This window comes from Gymnoscopelus braueri (genome assembly GCF_963280865.1).
Source record: "Gymnoscopelus braueri genome assembly, chromosome: 10".
In the NCBI taxonomy this organism is placed as follows: domain Eukaryota; kingdom Metazoa; phylum Chordata; class Actinopteri; order Myctophiformes; family Myctophidae; genus Gymnoscopelus; species Gymnoscopelus braueri.
This window is the reverse complement of record NC_137611.1, coordinates 33,923,355-33,943,523: the sequence shown is the minus strand read 5'-3', so window position 1 is coordinate 33,943,523 and position 20,169 is coordinate 33,923,355. Positions and strand designations below refer to the sequence as shown.

General features: G+C 41.2%; 1 protein-coding gene across 4 annotated transcripts in view; it reads left to right on the top strand.

Moving 5' to 3' along the window:
• Positions 1–2,702: 2,702 nt before the first annotated feature.
• The window catches only part of LOC308093944 (solute carrier family 12 member 7-like), a 40,121-nt gene continuing 22,654 nt past the window's right edge, over positions 2,703–20,169 (top strand). The window contains exons 1-3 of one of the 4 annotated variants that reach the window (XM_080440355.1): positions 2,703–3,622; positions 15,072–15,157; positions 15,368–15,478. In XM_080440355.1, coding sequence (XP_080296481.1) covers positions 3,484–3,622; positions 15,072–15,157; positions 15,368–15,478 — 336 coding nt within the window. In that variant the 5' untranslated portion in view covers positions 2,703–3,483. The remainder of the gene's footprint in view (positions 3,623–15,071; positions 15,158–15,367; positions 15,479–20,169) is intronic. The other 3 variants (XM_080440354.1, XM_080440353.1, XM_080440352.1) reach the window with 3 other exon arrangements.

Below are 20,169 nucleotides of genomic sequence, written 5' to 3'. Positions count from 1 at the left end.
AAGATTCTTGCAGGGGCCCTCATTCAAGGTCATTATGATTATGCATGCACTTCATGGTATCACAACACCTCCAAGGCCTTAAAAACAAGGCTCCAAACATCCCAAAACAAACTTGTAAGGCTACTTCTTGGCCTCAATCACAGAACCCATCTAACCCCTGCTCATTTTGCTAGGATTGGATGGCTTAGGGTTGAGGACAGAGTACAGCAACTTGCTATGGGCCTGGTCTTCAAGATACACCACAACATTGGGATCCCCCTGTATTTGTCAAAATACTTCAAAAATGTTAATGAAGTCCATGATCATAACACCAGAGGCAGCTCCACTGATCATGTTCAACCCAGATTTGGCTCAACTAAGGGTATGAACTCATTCTCATGCTATTCATCAAAAATGTGGAATGCCCTACCAAAAGGAGTAAAGGAGTGTAAAACCCTACTCACTTTCAAAACTGCCCTAAAGATACACCTTCAGGAGGCTGCAATTCGAAAATGGCCCCTGTCTAAGTCTTAACCTACCCCTCCCTACCCCCCCCCCCCCTCTTTCATTTTCCTCTTTTGTATATATATATATATATTTTTTTTTTTTTTTTTTTTTTTTTTTTTTTTTTTTTTCTCTCGTCATACCAGTAACCTGAAAGCTGATTGTATGACATTCTGTATAGTAGTGTGTATATCTGCCTGCCTCTTATATTTCATCATGATTTGTGTGCATGGGGTCCTCATCTTAAACAAGCGTAATGCTTAATGAGGGTTTCCAGTTTAGTAGACCTTGTATTGTGAATTTGTACTTCCATGTACTGTTATGTACTGTCATGTACTATTCTCATGTCTTCCTAAATAAACTACATCAATCAATCAATCAATCTGTTGAAGACCCCTGACTAAAGCTTGGACTGACTTCTCGCTAGTCTTGTTAGGCCGGAGGATCCGAGGATGATTGATGTGTGTTGGAGAGGAGATCATGAGAGTTGTTTGAACTGAAAAACCCCCAGCAGACATTCAAGTCCGGTATGTATTCATAAAAGTAAAATGAAACAAAGCCACCGTTATGCTGTAGGCTATACCAGCCGTAAGCACATTTCACCCAACCCCGTCTTTAAACTAAGTTCGCTAACTTGAAAGAACCACATTGCCTGAGTCTACATAGAACAATGAAAAGTGCATGATGACATTATTCAGATTCTCAGACTCGTGTGAAACTACATTCAGTTTCATTCTGTCCATGATGAGCAATTTATTTAAGTGATTTCGTGAGCTACTGAATTGGTGATTATCAGTGGTGGGAAAATACTCACATTCTTTACATAAGTATCAATGTAGAAATACTCTGTTACAAGTAGGCTAAAAGACCGGAATTAAAAATGTACTTGAGTAAAAGTACAAAAGTATTGGTATCAAAATGTACTTAAAGTACCAAAAGAAGAAAGTAGCCTACTCATTATGCAGAATGTCCCATTAAAAAAAAAATCAAATGTATACAAATGTAAGCAAATCTTTTGAAAATAGCAGATCTATAAGCCCACAATGCCAAGTTTTAGCCCTAAAACATGAGACCATGGCTAACGCATGAGCTATTTTCAAATGGCTGAAATGTATAGGGTTGAAGTGGTTACTGTATGTTTTGTAATAATAATGAAAATCTACAAAGTAACTTAAGTTTTCAAATAATTGTAGTGGAGTAAAAGTATAATATTTGCTTCTGAGATGTAGTGGAGTAGATGTAAAAGTACTGAAAATTGCTAATGCTCCAGTAAAGTAAAAATAATACCTCAAAATTGTACTGTAGCCTACAGTACTTGAGTAAATGTACTAATTTGCACCACTGGTCCAAGGCTAGTATAGGAACACAGTACCCTTTCTATTTGCCCCCAGGAGCACTGTATAAAAGATAAGACTAATAAACTAACAGTCAGTTAATCTGCATGACACACACACACACACACACACACACACACACACACACACACACACACACACACACACACACACACACACACAGAGATCTCTACAGTTGATGCTTAATAAAGCCTCACAAATACATATATCCAAATACATTCATGTTACCAGGAATAGTCAGTATTATAATATTATAATAAGAAACATCTCCATTCATATAAAAACAAACTGTTTACATTTACTTTGTTGTTGTTGTTTTAAGGCAAACTACTGTTTAGACTCATTTATATAATTCTGATCTTGCTTCAAGAAATTCAATACTTTTACATGTTGAAGAAAGTGTTCAGGATTAAAGTGTCATTGTCAATGTTTCCATTACTTTGTTATACATATATCTATTGTTTTCATCCATTGTCAAATCAAGGCTCAGTCATCTCCCTAGTGTTGTGTGTATTTCCTTTGATGTCATATACTGTACTGAGGGGGGATGTGGGTGTGTGTTTTAGTTTTACAGTAAACGTGGTTCTCATTTGACTTTTAACATCCAATGTGTCCTTAAACAGCTTTTCCCTGTGTGTGTGTGTGTGTGTGTGTGTGTGTGTGTGTGTGTGTGTGTGTGTGTGTGTGTGTGTGTGTGTGTGTGTGTGTGTGTGTGTGTGTGTGTGTGTGTGTGTGTGTGTGTGTGTTGTGATGCCTTCCCATGCTATGAACACCTCACCACTACCCATAATGCAGTGTGGGAAAGGAAACACCCTTTTGTTTACCTGAACAAGAACAGACGGAAACTGCCAGGCTGACGTCAGGAGGAGGTGTAACAACACAAGAGACTTTGGAAGGAAAGTGTTTTTTGTTTAGCTCTTCCTTTTGTCTAATTGTAGCGTTTTAAGCATAGTTAAATGATTCCGTTTCAACCACGGTAGGGCTTTGAGTTCCTTTGTGTAGGTACACAGCTGTTTAACAAGGTTTGCTCCCTTACCTTTGTGCATTATGTACTGTACAAGGTGCGGAAAAGAGAAGGGCTGTCTTAGGAGAGTAGGAGGAGTTCCAGAGCACTCCTTTTAGGGAACTCATTAGTCCTTATATGGTAGTTAAGGGTCACATGGAGCAAGAGTTGTAGGGCCAGAGGTAGAAGTAAGGCGAGACAATGAGACAAGAGACAGAGAGAGAGAGAGAGAGGGAGGCAAGGACATTATACCCTGGACTTTGGGCTGCCTCTTGAGTGGAAGGAGAGGAGTCGGTTCAACCTGCTTTTAGAGCAATAAGAGAGAACTTTGGAGCACGCTTTTTTTTTACTTCAGAGACACACAGACAGACACTTTGGGACTGTGTGTCATTTACCCATGTTTTCAAAGTGACTGCGAGAGTGAGTCTGAGCACTGTGCTCGCTCACTCGGGTCATAGGCGGCCGAGCCCGCCCCCCCCCCCCCCACGTGGCTGGACCCCTCTGGATACTTTTGTTTCTTTTGTTTCCTGTGGAACTGAGGGTTCAACAGGGCAGCCACATTGTGTCTTCTGTGCGACCCAGGGAGCTCAACAGTGACTTGTCGTAGCTTCTCTTGTGAAAAAGAGACACACTTCATTCAAGATGCCCACCAACTTCACTGTGGTGCCCGTGGAAGACGGCGCGGCTGGCAGCACTGGTAGGGCAGCGGGCACTGCCAACCACCATGCCAGTCTGGGTAGTGTCTTCAGGGTGGAAGAGGAGGAGCCATCGCCTGTCTCTGGTAGGAATAGAGTCCCTGCTAAATAATTGTTTGTTGGCATGTTTGCTCCATTTGGCTATGTCAGTGCACACACCCAGGGACTTGGAATTTGAAATGAGACCATAAACTCTCAAATTTGCATGTACACACACACACACACACACACACACACACACACACACACACACACACACACACACACACACACACACACACACACACACACACACACACACGGATCATGTTGGATGATGAGTATCCAAACATGTAGAGGAAGCATTGCTTCAGACAGTCTGAGACATGTCAAAGCGGGTGCCTGCATTATAACCAAATGCCGGGATATGAGCGGCTATTCAACAATCCTCCAACAATGTGTGTCATTCCAACCAGCTAGAACTTGCAGGGCCACTTGAATTTTTGTGTTGGGAGGAGGGACCGAGTGTGTTGTCGTCTTTTGCTTTTCTTCACAATAGTGAGATTTGGAGAGAGATACACGTTGTGTTATCAACCTGGGTCAGGCTACTGCTTAGAGTATTGTCATAGTTTGGTTAAAATGCACGCCTCTGGTTAAAAATATCTATTTATTTGTTTAAGAAAAACTATTATTTGGCCCTTTTGAAAGTTAAATCAAAGTGAGTTACGAGCAAAACACAGCTGTTGAGTACGAAAAAAAACAATACTTGAGAAAGTATGAGAAGAACTTCCTGTGTTCTTGAAAAGTGGATGAATGAGATAAACTTGAGGGGTTTCCAGGATGCTGTAATTCATTGTTTGTTTGTTTTTGTGTGCTGTAATGACAAATACATGTTTGATATTGGTTAAAAAAGAAAGTGAATGTTTCCTAAGGTTAGGAAGAGTGCAAAACATCCAATGTTGATATTTGAGGAGTAATGATAGTAAATTCATCCTGCCTGTAATGAGTTAGGCCTATAATTTGTGGTTGGTTGTCTTCGCCCGTGCATCTGTATGTCCGTGTGGCTGATGGGTATGAGGCGGCAGGTGACAGAATATAAGTGATCTTTTGGTTTCCACCAATTTAATCTCTGATGTGGACGATGATGTAAACAAAAACACTTCCTGCCCCCCCCCCCCACAAGCCCACACACACCTCAGGACAGGAAGTATTTCATGTTGGGTGTTCTATTGTTCACTGCTCTATTGACTGCACGCTGTTTGACCTGTTTCTACATCTGATTCAAAAATAATCTACAGTACCATTCTAATCTATGGTCACCATTCTCTTCTCTTCTCTCTAACAGGCAGTAAATCAGTATGTAGTTATATTGTTCAGTGGTCTGTTGACACAGTAACTGTGGAAGTATTCGCATTTGATTTAACTATTAGCTTTTATCCACATGTTTCCTTGTTGTTTTAATTGTTGTGACAGTTCTTCGTCTGCTCTCTGATATTGCATTAGGGTAGAAAAGAGTGGACTATGTATGAGAGCTGACCAGAATGTAGGAGTGCTGCTGTGTCATTTTAGTAATGTCACCTCTTTAGAATGATGACAAAACACCATTGATGGCATACTACTACTGTAGCTGTACTTTGGGCTACAACTTGGATGTGACACACAGCTGAAATAGATCATAATTATGTCCTTTCTGTCCATTCGTTCACTAGCAGTGTTGCCAACTCTCTTGAGAGGAATAAGCCAACCCACCTCAAAAAACAAGCCAAAAACAAGACAATTCTTGCGAGAGAAATAAGCCAAAAAATATTAGATGCATATATCATTATAATAACTATGTAGGTCTATAATAATTTATGTTTTGGTTATTTATTATAACATTAAGCACTTGCTTGAGCCAGGGCTTAATAAGTAGAGACACCAGACCGATTCTGTCACTCAATGTGATTCACAAACCTATGGGGAATTATAGTACAAACAACATCAAAGAAATGTTGGCTTGTTAGATTTGCCAAAGAAGCCACCGCGTTTTTAAAACAAGCCCAAAAATCTGCAACTCACGACTTGTCATTTTTCCCCGCAACTCTGGAAAAAAACAAGTCAAAAGTAATGGTAACTAGGCGGACTTGGCAACACTGTCCACTAGGTAAACTGTACTTTCATGTTAATGGTTATTTTACAACTTACACACAGCAAGGGAGGACTCGCACACAGAGAACAAAAAAGTATTTCAGACGATGAGATATTTGGTAGAGGGGGAAAAGGAGGGGGCCTAGTATGGACCCTGGGGGCTCCGGTCAACGTCTATAAGGTTTAAGTCGTCAAATAGAATCTATTTCCCAGTTACTGGGCTGTACAGAGTGCAAAAGTGCAAGTACTGTACGTTTCAGTCCATGTTGGACTTTCCTCAGTGCAAAGTGACTGTAAAGTTTTCGTTCACTACCGCAGAGAAGAAGACAAAAAAACAGTACAGTAACTTAACAGAAACAGTCTTATCAGTTATTTAACCGCTGTGTGCGATTATAACGTTAGTTGGACCAACTCACTGCAGATAAGGTGGGGCAGTTGCCAATGTCATTTGGGTAGAACACATGCTGATTTAGCAAGATGCAGTGTACCAGAACAACCGTTTTCCAAAACACCATCTCGGGTTTCGATGTGTTTCACCTCTCTAACTGCCACTCTCATGTACTCATGTATTCTTTCAGTAAAGAATAGAAAATATCAGTCTGGGGGCACCCTGGAACCTGCATGATACTGACCAACCCTGCAGCTCGAGCGCTGCACAGACGTTTCCAAATACGCACACGGTGCACCATGGCAGTGTTGCTTCCGTGGTCCATGCTTGCTGATTCCAACCAGTTTGATAGACACTGCAATATCAACATTGCTACCAATATTTACACCTGAATTTTCACACAGGGGTCAATAAAGGGCTATCTATATGGATACATGTATCCATCTATCCAGACAGACATACAGACAGTCAGTCAGTCTGTCTGTTCATAAAAAATTATAACTTATTTACACAATCAAACAAGCACCCCGTGTCCACCTGTCCTGTGCTCTCATTGGCTGTTACACGCACGTTTCTACTCTCAGTGCTGGTTGCAACCGAGTTCATACGGCATGATTTCCAGTCACCGACAGCTCCAAATATCAAATCTGACAGATGACTGTAGACACTCCCCGAGCCATTTGCGAGCACTACAATCATGTTCGTCTCGCGTCGTTGAACCATTCACACACAGCAAGCAAAACCTCAGGGAGCCAAGCCAGATTATGCGTCAGATCAGGGATTTGTTCGGACGGCAAGCACCAAAATAGGCTACAAGTTTGCAGCGTGAACTCATTATTATGCTTTCATCTACGCTATTGACCTTGAATTTACCTTAAATATCCTGGTTCAAATAGGGTACCAATATTTTAGCAATAAAATTGTCTCAGCACATTTCTCTGTTAACGTTTGTCATGGACCACCGGTATAAAGATTGATGTAAATGTTATGCCCAAATGAGGGATTTCAGATAGATAGAGAGAGAGAGGATTGACCTACACTGCACATCACATCTCGCCCCATCATTTTCACATCAGTGATGGCCTACAAGGCAGTCAAGACCATGGCACGCCCCATACCTTCCGGACATGATCCAAAACCCACACCTCTTCCCGCTCACTTAGATCAGCTAACAAACACAGAATGTCTGTTAAAACCTTCCTTAAATAACACCCTGGCCATTTCTCCACACACATCCTAGACTCATCCTAGAAGTCAGAACTGCAGACTTGCTCCCCATTTTCCACCACAGTCTGATAGATAACCTCTTCAAGCTCCATTACACCCCCTAGCACTTCTCTCTCCTTGTATACCTTCTTGTCACCTTTCTTTTGTTAGATGCTATACTATGCAGATATACAGTATGTTGGCTCTTTGTTCACTTGTCTGTCACATGTTATTATGTTATTTATCATGTTGTTTTGGATAGATGCTAGCACTCTATTTATGTGGCTATTTACCCTCTTGGGCTTTGTTGACTAGGGTTCATGCCATTTACTTTACTTTACTTTACATGAATTTAGCAATGAATATGAAAAACATGATAACTTAATATGATAACAGTCTAAGAGCACCATTTTTAGAATTATTAATTATTTCATCACTTATTTTTATTTAAATACTGGCTTAAAGGTATATTTACTCTCCACTTAAGTGTCCACGGGTCCTTGAAAATTAAAAATAGTCTTAAAGCATTCCCTATCTGACTATGCTGAGTTTTGGCAAGTTTTTATAATTGAAGTAAACAGGGTTCTGATCAGGCTGAAACCTTGCCCAAATTTGGATTCATAGACCAGTGGTTCTCATAGTGGGGTCCTTGAGGGGGTTCCCCTGCAAAATTAGTTAATACAGCATCAAAATCAGTTAAACCACTTTAAACCTATGTAGTACATCGGCTATTTTCAAAAGATGTTAATACAAATAAAAAATAAAAAATATTTTTGAAACATTTTAACAACGCAAATGTTGTACCGGGTCCCTGGCTGGCACACAATATTTTCAGATGTGAATCTGCGGCCAAATACAAATTTTATTTGCGGGTCCTTGACATAAAAAGGTTTTAGAGCCACTGTCCTAGATCCACATCCTGGCTGAGATCAAGCCCCCAGGACTGGGAGGGCTTTCTGAAGCAAAAGTTTCCATGTGGCCAACAATGATCTGCAAGATTGACCTCACCAGTTCATGGGCTCGACCAATGGGCTTGACGCACAGGTTCACTTGTGGAGGTAGTTTGTGACGTAGACGCATTAAGGACACTAAAGAGCACGTGTTATGACCTCCTTGGTGACTAGATTAATACCCAGACGGAGGGTGTCCCTATGGGCGTATGTGCTGGGTGAGCAACTTTTATTGAAATGAGTGGGCGGGGATATCCTGTGCCCTCTCCAGATATTATGTAGCTCTTTGCCTGAGATCCACAAGTTTTTTTAGGGCGTAGCTCCTATGGGACAAGGTAACAATCTGCATTCTCTGTAATAGCCAAGCTAGCAAACCGAAGTTTAATGATAAATGGTTTGAGAAAAGCCAAAGTGGTGAAAACACCACCGTAACCCGGTAATGTCTGAAGGTTGGGTCTTAAATTTTATTAGGTAGGTGCTAGGTGGCATTGAAAATGTCTCAAAAACTCTTAAATTGAACTTCCTGTTACCTGTGCAGACACCTAATCCTTTACTGCCCTGTGACTTAAATCCCAGAAGGGTTTTGTCTATTGTCAAATGCTGACTTCTGGTGGTTAATATTGGTATTGCATTGGAATTTGACATAAGCAATACCTTTAGTCTCCCAGATTTAAAGGCCTTTCACACCAAGCACTGTACTGTGGTAATTATCTCAGCCAGGCTGGAACTTCCGGCAGACAGAGATTATGTTTTTGCCCCTGTTTGTCTGTGTGTGTGTGTGTGTGTGTGTGTGTGTGTGTGTGTGTCTTTGAGCAGCTTACCTCCGGCACCGAATGAAACTTTAAACCCATGGTGGCGCTTTAACAGGTTGCTTCACGTTTGGCCTATAACTCATCAACTGTGGGGCGCACAATAATTTCCCTGGATCGGTGTAAATCTTTTTCTTTTCTTTTTGAATCGTTTTTTGGGGCTTTTTATGCCTTTATTGATAGTGAAGTGTGTTAGACAGGAAACAGGGGGGAGAGAGATGGGGAATGACACGCAGCAAAGGCCGTCTGGAACGGGACTCGAACCCGTGACACGCTGTCAGGCTACATTGTAGCCTATAGGTGCCCAGACCGCTAGGCCAGGATACGAGCTATAACAATGCTATAGAAGTCCTCACGACCCTGTTGTTTGCATGATCCTAAGTGAGTTTGGAACAGAGTGTTCACTCAATAGCAGAAAGTGGGAACTAAACATTAATTTGCGTAAGACCCACTCAAGTGATGTTGAGTCAGTTATTTTGCTATGTATGAGTTTTATGTATTTTAAGCAGTATTTAAGCAGATGGATGCGTGTGTGTGTGTGTGTGTGTGTGTGTGTGTGCGTGCTTGCGTGTGTGTGTGTGTGTGTGTGTGTGCGTGTGTGTTTTCGACTCTAGAGGCATACAGACAGCTCAGCAGTGCTGTGACATTGTTGTATGGGGCTGAGCCTAGAGACTGGAGCTACTGTGGATTGTATTGCAGGAGAGAGAGAGAGAGAGAGAGAGAGAGAGAGAAAGAGAAAAGATATGAGTGTCACTGCAAGGTAGAAACGAGGAGAGACATAGTCAAACTGGCTGAGAGCAAATAGAGAGTCATGCATACAGTACAGACAGGCAGTCAGACAGACAGGTAAATGGATCAGCAGAGATTTATTGTTGATGACACATCGCTCTGTTGAGTCAGTCAGGGGAAGACGCGTGTGTGTGTGTGTGTGTATGTGTGTGTCTGTGTGAGAGTTTTTGGTGTTACTCACTGTCAGTATCAACTGTCTTCATGTTGAATGAGGGTCCCACAAACCTGACCCTCCTTCCACCTGACAACATGGAGACCACCCAACCATGCTCTGGTGAGTTCAACTCACTCTCTCTCTTTCTGTCTCTCTTTCTTTCTGTCTGTCTGTCTGTCTCTCTCTCTCTTTCTTTCTGTCTCTCTCTCTCTCTCTCTTTCTTTCTTTCTTTCTCTCTCTCTCTCCACTCTCTCTCTGCATATGTGCGTGTGTGTTGACCCACACAAAAATATTTTCAAGTTCACTGCTGCTTTGCATTCCAGAAATACATTGTTGTATCTCCCATTTTTGCTGTGTGTGTGTGTGTGTGTGTGTGTGTGTGTGTGTGTGTGTGTGTGTGTGTGTGTGTGTGTGTGTGTGTGTGTGTGTGTGTGTGTGTGTGTGTGTGTGTGTGTGTGTGTGTGTGTGTGTGTGTGTGTGTGTGTGTGTGTGTGTGCACACAACCATAGGTCATTGTGCAAATGTGTATGCAAGATAGGTTATTATTAATTTGTGTGTGTGTGAGAGAGAGAGAGAGTCTAAAACCTTCAGCCTATGTGTTATTAGGCAGCTTATAGAGCAGTGCGGGGTTTAATCAGTTATTAATAGCATGTTACTGTAGCTATACAGCATAATGATTTCCTCATTGCCACTTCTCTTTTTTTAATTATTTTAAAATACAAGATATACATTAACGGATATAATTATAATAATACTATATAAAAGCAACAACAATACAACAAAACAAATTCTAATATCTGCCCACCCATGGCCTGAGGGGAGTAAAATAGATTTCTAAACAGATAGGAAAATGGGGTTATTAACCCGGGCTTCTGTCAATTGCAGTTAATGTGTTAACGTAAGAAGTGCTCGGGTGGCGCAGTGGTAAAGTGCCTGCCCAAGGTTGTGGGTTCGAATCCACCGTGGAGCATCCGGCTTTGTCGAGCATCTATACGAACACAATTGGCGTGTTCGGGGGAGGGACACTGCATGTGTTCCTACGAGCTGGGGAGTCACCTGTCAGCAGGGAGTGTTGGGCGGGAGGAGTAGGACGAAGACTGCACTTCCTCCCGGTGGGGGCTCCTCACTGGCAGGTGAGTCAGTAGGATACAACAGCAGTGACAACACACAAATGTTTGTGGGGAGGAATTAATTGGCAAAAACAACTACATTTGGGAGAAAAGGGGGTAAAAAGTATCCCAAAAAAAGAGTTAATATAAATAGAAAGGGATCCGATTCCTTGTAAAGGTTTTTCAAGGAACCTCTAACTGACGGGTCTTTTAACCAAGATGACACACTGGTTTCACATTGAGATCATTTACTGTACAATGTTTTAGTTTTGTTCTTCGAAGGCACCTTGTGTCTGCTATCTGGTTGGTTGTTGCATCAGTGTTGAATGAATGATGTAAACAATTTGTGTGACATCTGCTCACCACTTTGAACTGCCTTTTGTAAGCAACCGTGTTTCATCGTTTTGCTCCCCTGCTGTTTTACATGACTTACTGGTCTGCCGCCAATCCTTTTCTGTAAAGGGATTTGTTTAGAAATGTCAAACGCAGAACTCCCCCATTGTAGCAAACTTCAAGCACAGAGCTCCATTTGCTAACTTCGAGTCAACACACACACGCACACGCACACACACCATATAGCATCTGTCAGTCAGTGTCAGTCAGTGCATGTGTGAAAGGCAGCCCTAAATGCTTTGTTACACTCAACACACAAAATAGTAGGATGCATGCTTGAAAAACACACATTTGATTTCATCCTACCAGTGATGCCATTTGGTGAAAGAAAGAAATCACATCTCAACTGTCAGATATTTGACACCATATTCAAATGAGCACAACCAGGCCAAGATAATGTATGGCTGACACAGGATTCTAAAATGGAATGGACATCGTAATCTGAGAGGGTTTGCGAGTCAGTGGAGAGATAGAGGTTTCTCCTGTGGTCCCCAAGGTGACATCGTACTGTATATGTGTCAATTTACTAAATGCTTAGTTGTCCAGACTCACACAGGGGTGTGTACTCTTTTTGCCAAATGTTTGCCCCAGAATAGAGACGCTGGGGTCCATGTGGTTAATCACATATCCAACCTTTATTTTCCCTGGGTGAGTGTGAGCGATGAAAAGGACAGAGAGGGTGATTCTTGATTCTTCATATCAGCCCCAGGGCTGATTACGGCAGTAGCTGTATTGACGAGTCAGAGCAAGCTAATGTTCAATGCATTTAGGCCTGTAGACATGGTCAAGACGATCTGCTACAGTTCAAACCGAGCCCGGAATGGGGTAGAAAGGCGAGTTAAGTGACTTTGAACGTGGCCTGAACCGCTGATACATGTCAGGATGGATTGATGTAGACGCTAGATTTTTACCCTACCATCCAAATGTCAGAGCAGAAATCGAGACTCATCAGACCAGGCAACGTTTTTCCAATCTTCGATTCTCTAAATTGAGTGAGCTTGTGTGAATTGTAGCCTCGGTTTCCTTTTCTTAAGTGACAGGAGTGGCACCTGGTGTGGTCTTCTGCTGCTGTAGTTCATCTGCCTCAGGGTTTGACGTGTTGTGCTTTAATTCAGGGATGCTCTTCTGCATACCTCGTTGTAACAAGTGGTTGTTTGACTTTACAGTACCGTTCTCTGTAAACCCTACAGATGGTGGTGTGTGAAAACCCTTGTAGATCAGCAGTTTCTGAAATACTCAGACCGGCCCATTTGGCAACAACCATACCACTTTCAAAGTCACTTAAGTCACCTTTCTTCCTCATTTTGATGCTGTGTTTAAACTGATATATATACAGTATATACAGCAAAAGTGTCACGTGCACAGCTACCTACAATACATCTATTGGTCTTCATGTATCTCTCTACCACTGTAAGGTCTCAGGTTCCTAGTAGGAATAAAAAAAGAACAGGCGTAGCGTGACACTGCACATTTCAAGTGGTGCTTGACTACTAGGGGTAAAATAAGTTCAAATGAGGCACACATGCAATCCTCTTCACCCAATTGCTGTGGGGATCTTTTACATCATTATGTCAGAACATTGTAGGTATTTAGGGACACCAGCATTGAAAGAAAGAGAAGAGATGTCAGCTATAGTCCCAGATGGATCAGTTTTGTAAATCATCAGCATCTACAGAGGCATGGATAAATGGAAAAATAAAATGTAATAAAGGAGAATTTTGATAACAGTTACAGAATATTATGATCCAGGCCTCATTAGATCCATTTGTCCTGGATCAGTGATTTGCAATCTATTTAATTTCACGTCCTCCCAGTTTGATATGCATTAGCATAGGTAGGGCCTATGCTACCCCGGTCAGTCCAAGTGCAGACGGCCAGGTCAGTCTTTAAGTCTATTTATATGCCGTCTTTATTGGTGATAGAATGCAAATGTTACCTATGCTTCTATTTGTATCTACTTATGGCTTATAAATGATGTATACCTGACCAGCCCAGGTGCAGAGGGCCAGATCTGATGTTAAGTCCCCTGTACAGTCCTTTATATTGTTATCCTATTTTAATTTGTGTTAACCTGCTATTACTTATTCAGTACTTTTCTGGGTTTTCTACCCATACTTATATGTTTTTCTTAACACTGGTATACCTGAAGAATATTAATATTGTATAACAGTATTATGTACAGTACAAGGTTGGAGCCAGACCACCTGACCACCACTATAGCCAAGAAAAGACAGACATGGACCACCTGTAATCATGCCGTGGACCATTAGTGGTCCATGGACCACTACTTGAGAAGCAGTGCACTATATGACCTGTTGACCTAAGATGACACGTCAATGAAGTCAGTTACTGTGAAGTCTGAGGTCAAGAAATTCCACAGAAAAGGGAAGGGAAAGTGTCATCATTATTAGGAAATGTGCCCATTTAATGGTAGCCTGGTAAACCCTCCCTCCGGAAATCTCATTTGTATTTTATTTCCTTCCTGAAATCAAATGGAAATGAGAATTCCGGAGGGAGGGGCTTTACCAGGCTAATTTAATGGCATGTGTTTGCCCACTCATAAACGTTACAAATCAGTATAGTGTCAGTTAACATGAGTTTAATTTCAAAGGTTGGATAAAGTAAGAGGAATAGATCAGTGGTTGGTTCTCTACCTTTTTTTAGATCTAGACCACCCTATTTCAAGCAATGTTCAAGGGCCACCCCAACCCACCTTTAACTGATCTTAGCCCACATATCCCCACCCAACACAACAGTGGTCCACAGGTTGATTCTTAGTCAGGGTGGTGGTCCCTGATTCATAATCGGTTGAAGACCGGGAAAGCCTATACATTGTTATACCTTTTAAAACCGGGAAAGCATCTGTGTCATTTTAGATGTTGCTACAGTATGTATATAGCAACAGGAATTCTTTCAAATCTTTGGAATATAAAATAGAAGTTTTTCTGAAAACTTAGGTTAGGATTTAGAAGGTGTTTTTAAAATCGGCCTCAGGTCTGAATGGGTCAATTAAACAACGGACCCCCATTCTATTTTTATCTCTGGGACCCCAATATACACTGTAAAATCTTAAATTAATTTAATTATGAATGGGAAATGAACCCTTATGGGTCCATTTCGTTCAATGTGTACGCTTTGTAAGGGTCCATTTGGTGTCTAACTATCAAGCATTTAGCCGGGGACCCTCTGGAGGAGGACCCATGTGGGTCCCCATGTTGAGAACCAGTGTCCCACATGAACTCTGTGTGGATTCCAGTCTTTTCACCAACCATGTTTCTACCACTGTCATCAAATACTGTCACTGTTTCTAGCTGACCCAACTGTTTATCTGATGGAATTACTGTGTATAGAAGACTTTTCCTTTTCCACCATCATCAGGTCTTTTGGATTGTCCATATGTTTGTCTGTTATCTACTGCAACTCCTGTTGTTCTGTCTCTTGTTCTCTTGTTATTATCGCTGTAACTATCCTAACATCTGTCTGTCTGTCTGTCTGTCTGTCTGTCTGTCTGTCTGTCTGTCTGTCTGTCTGTCTGTCTGTCTGTCTGTCTGTCTGTCTCTCTGTCTGTCTGTCTGTCTGTCTGTCTGTCTGTCTGTCTGTCTGTCTGTCTGTCTGTCCAACTGTTCTTTAGCAGATGAAAGCCACAGAGAGTCCAGTCCTTTCATCAGCGATGACAGAGGACACTACTACGATGGCAAAAACATGGCCTTGTTTGAGGTAATGCCTAATTCATACTCCGTAGTATGGCGGTATCGCTTGCCGACAAGAACTGATGTTCATTCAATTGTTTCTTGTAGGCAATCGACACCATTGTGTGATGGTGTATACATTAAGCTTAAAGCTTCTTTGTACACGTACATTTGTGTGTGTATGTGTATTATTGTGATGTATTTATTAAATCCCTCCCTCCGTTCATTCTCCTTGTAGGAGGAGATTGACAGTAATCCCATGGTAGCCTCTCTTCTCAATAAGTTGGCCAACTACACCAACCTATCCCAAGGCGTCAGAGATCATGAGGAAGCAGACAACACTGTCACGGTATTTGCTGTCATCTTTTTACTAGTGGAGATTATGAATGTGTGGGTTTCAACCACTTTGAACTGGCACCTATTTTGGGCACGTCGTTATAGGTGATTATTTTTTTTAATAAAAAATTGCTAAAATAACAGATCTACAAGCTTGTATATCGGCTATTCGCCGTTCAACAATGTATACAGAGCTTAAAGCTGAACTTTCAGGTTAAAAGCTACATAAATATACGGTAGACATTGTTGGCATTTCCTTATTTTTTCATTTTTTTCACATGACGCTGAAAGTTACTCTCAGAATGGGTTTAAAATGTCCCAAAATGCAACATGCAAGTTGGACTTTAAGTGGTTAATGAAGGACATAGTGTTTGCATTCAGACACCATCTTTAAATAATCCTCTGGACGGATATATTACGACCACATGAATATACCAGTTCCACCTCTGCTCCCACAGTGGCACACGCACACGCCCACAGTATTAAAGATGAACTCCACTGAGAAGAGGAAATAATGAATTATTCTGATGACTGTGCAGCTCACAGATAGCCTGGCTCCACCCCCTGAATCCTTTGCCTAGCATTCAGGGTCTGGTGACGCTTTCGAAGGCGGGTGTTTCTCGGTTGAAAATCTGTACGACGAATCGGGATCGGGACAATCCAGTATGAACCAATCGCGTTGGTTCATAGTGGAGTCCCACTTTGGCCACGCCCCCATCTCAGAACTCCGCTGCATTGAGAGGGCTTTCAGACTGAATAATGGAGTGAAACGAAATGAAAATTCAGGCTGAGTGTCAGGCTAGCTCACAGAGGCTCTATTAATTTGGAGAACATTTGCCCTATGGAGTTTGCTTACACTCACTGGCCAAGTTCACACAACAAGTCATTGTCGGGGATAAAACCATGACATCCTGCACTAAGTGCTGCTGTCGGACAGAAACCAGCTATGTCCAAAATATTAACTTTTCAGAAATGAAAAAACAAAACATGTTTTAGAACAACAATACTGCCTCATCAAAGTTGGTATGGTGACTTTATACATTGTCAGATACTTGAATGTGTCCTTACATTATCATCACTCAAATACAGCTCAAGTGTTTTTTGACCATTGTTCGTCTGACTTCGTCTTTCTAATCAATGATGGAAAAAACAACTACAATATCTCCAAAATTGGATTTAGGTGGTATTTGTGTCCCCTTCCAACAGATTGAGACACAATTCCCGGGTAATGAAAAGCCACAAATGAGCTTAATACATGAAAAGTGTTTTTCTTTTTTATCCATATTAACGCAGTTCGAATGTTGAAGAAGGTTTTTATTCCAACAGATTTTAGAGACATTAAGTGGTTGAAATTACATTACAAAAACAGCTGTGTTTGTGTGAGTTTTCTGCCGGTCTTGTGTGGGTGGAGACTAGAGTAACATTAACATGCAGGGACAACATTTGCATGTGTGGTTTTGGTCGGTCATTGGCCCCATTGTTCACCCTCCTAATTTCCGCCCATCAGTATCCATGTGCTTTTGTGTTTGTATACAACAGTATTCTTGCAATGGCTTCTAGCAGTAGAAAGAACACACAACTTGCTAAAGATTTGAACAAATATATGTTCCTCCGTGTGGAACGCCTGGTGATGTGATTGTTTTGGCGAGTGTATAGCTTCGCTTTCATGATTCATGTTGCGATGTGTTGCGATTCACAGGTCGAGTTACACTTTCAAATGTGTTCCCATTTCAACGAATGACATATAATTTGAAAGCTTACATTCTGCACTTTCATGATCTGTAAAAAAAATGATCATGGGCTACTTGTTTCTCAAACCACTGTAGTGGGTCACATATATAACTGCATTATGTTCTCATAGAAGACGGCTGTGGGGACCGTGTTTAGACGCATCGCTGTCATTGAGACGGCCGCGGGGGCGTGTTTGGGTTCAAGGGGCGCAGCACACACGCATCAGTGATACATATAGTGTGTTTACAGTTCTGTGTGGGAACACAGGCTTGAGCAAATGTAAAAATGTAATAATGCAGGAGGCAGCAGGACGTTGCGTTATTGAAAAAGAGCTCTTCCAAACTCTGACACTTACAAAAATAATCACCTGGACAGAATTTATTGACAGAAAGTAGCTCATAATATGTCTACTGTGGATTTTTATGAAACAAAAACTTTGCAGATAGAAAGAGGATAATTCAAGCTTTCCGTACAGCTGCCATGTTGGTGAGTTTAATGTCGTTAAATACAATCAGATAGGACTTTTCTGTTTGGATGTATGGGCTGTCAAGGCCAGAAAGTAGTTTTTTGCCACTCAGTAGGCGTTCCCGCATAACTTCCAGGTACGATGATGTCACGCGCATAGCCTCTATTATTTGTAGGCTTGGATTCCCTTCTACAGAGTAGCTACTGTACTGTAGTTGATTACCATGCAGAGCTAAGGAGCCAACAACACTACATTAAGTTACTACAACTGCACACTGTCCTCCTTGCTGACTGGCTGGAGACCAGGAAGTAATTAGACATTCACAGTGTGTGGCCAGTGAAGATATGGAGCAACTCTTTTCACACGATAAACAAGTGATATATTGAGACTGTAAGAGCTGTGTTATTACTTAAGTGAGGGCGAGAGGAGGCAGTGGGAAAGAGAGACACGAGAGAGGAGATGAGAGACAGCGGGAGCTCCACAGAACATAGGGAAGTTCTCATATTTAAGGAACCATGTAAGAAAGAAGAGGAAACACTGATCATGAGTCGTAAAATGGTAAGTACGCATGATTGATTGTTTTCGTTTGAGATTGTGTGTGAGGTTTGAGACAGGCAAATGTATTATAACTAGAATGCAGTAGAGTGCTGCAGACCTCCGCCAAGGCCCTACGAATCTCTCTGTTTGCCCATTTGAATGTTTGCCCTGATGGTGGTGCTAGAGGAAAGGTCATGGGTCACCAAAACCTACATGTTTCTCCTCATGGGGATCATGAACATACAGTACACAGCAGATTTCACGTTAATCAAACCTGCAGTTTTAGAGATATCTTAAAGTCGAGATTAAATGTAAAATGCGTTTTTAAACCTTTTGGATCAAATCACCTGACAATATATGCCCCCACCCCCCCTATTTAAAAAAACATCTTATATCAAAATCCAATCACATTTTCTTCCTGTAAAACCAAATATTATGTACAAAGGATCGGAGGATCCCGCATCTATCCCTATCTTAGGTTACTTCATTGAAGCCGTCATATGATAACAACTATGATGTCATTGAGTGACATTCATTCCTTAAGTTATGGATATAAACTAGTATAACCCTGGGGCGGGGAATGGAGGAGAAAGCAGAGGTCCGAGATCATTCAGAAGCAGGAAGAAGAGACATTATTCAGCGGTGATGGAGCTAAATCAGGCAGAAACAGGAAGGAGTGCCCTTTCACCTGAAATCTAACCTACAGTACATGTAAGGACCCCCAGAATAGCTCATCCAACTCTGCTCCCCAAAGTTAACGTAAACCTGACCTTAGAGATTACCATTCTAACCAGACAGCATGGGGCGTTTTCCCGGACCTTAATGAACTTTAGTACATGGTATGCATCCCATCCCACTGTATGACGTATGCTTGAAACACCCATAATATCATGACATCCACCCGTCAATCAATCTTTTTAACTGTGATTCTCAATATTTGTTATGACACACACACTTTTCAACATTCAAATAAAATTCCTCCCAATGTTATGTCCCGCCTGCTTGTCCTGTTTCATTTGGAAATAATTATGTCACGATACCGAAGTTAGATACTTTCAAAATGTTTCATCTAGACTCTAAACTCTAAATCTGAACTCGAATTAAAATAATTTCAACTACTCTTTTACATCTGTAATGTGATATATTTTCATTTCATTTTATTTGTGTGTTTCAGTAAGCAGTAATAAGCACTGACATGGCAGTGGTTATTATTGCTTTCATAATACAGTTGTTAGTGATTAGCAGAAATAGGTGCAAACAAAAACCTCTTGTGTAGCATAGCAGTTGGTGTTATACAATGGAGAACTTAAAAGCTGAGTTCCAATTTGACTGTGTTATAAATAGAACATGCCAAAGAAGAGTACCCAAAGAATGAAACTGTATACCAACATTGTGTTCTCTCCTACCCCAGCAGTCCTCTTGACACTACCAGTACCAAATACCTCTGAGTGCAATGCTCTGGGACAGGGTGTGCACATTGAGATTCTCATAAAATTTGTTATAACACAACAAAATCAATACAAATGAACTTTGGAATCAATTAATTTTTCATTGACTTGTTTATGGAGGTGCTTCTTAAAGGACCATTTTGGCATCAATACATCTCATTGTGTATTCACAGCTTCAGCCATAAACATAGCCCATTTCCCTGTTAATGGCTTTATTTTTTAGATACATTTCATGTTTGTTTACATTATCTCCATTCATTATAATCTTACAGAATTTACCTGAATAATTTACTTAATCACTGTATCTGTCAAGCATGTTTCAATTCTTTACAGGTTAATGTTCAATAGCTTCCTAGAACATTTAATGAACCACGGTTTACTTTGGAAAATGGTAAAAGTCAAGTATACTGTGAGTTGTAGTTGTTATTCTTGTATTAGTCAATATCATGTCAGGAGTTAAAGATTAACTGCAATCCATTACACACAGAAAAAAAAACAATGCAATGAGTTTACAATGCTTTC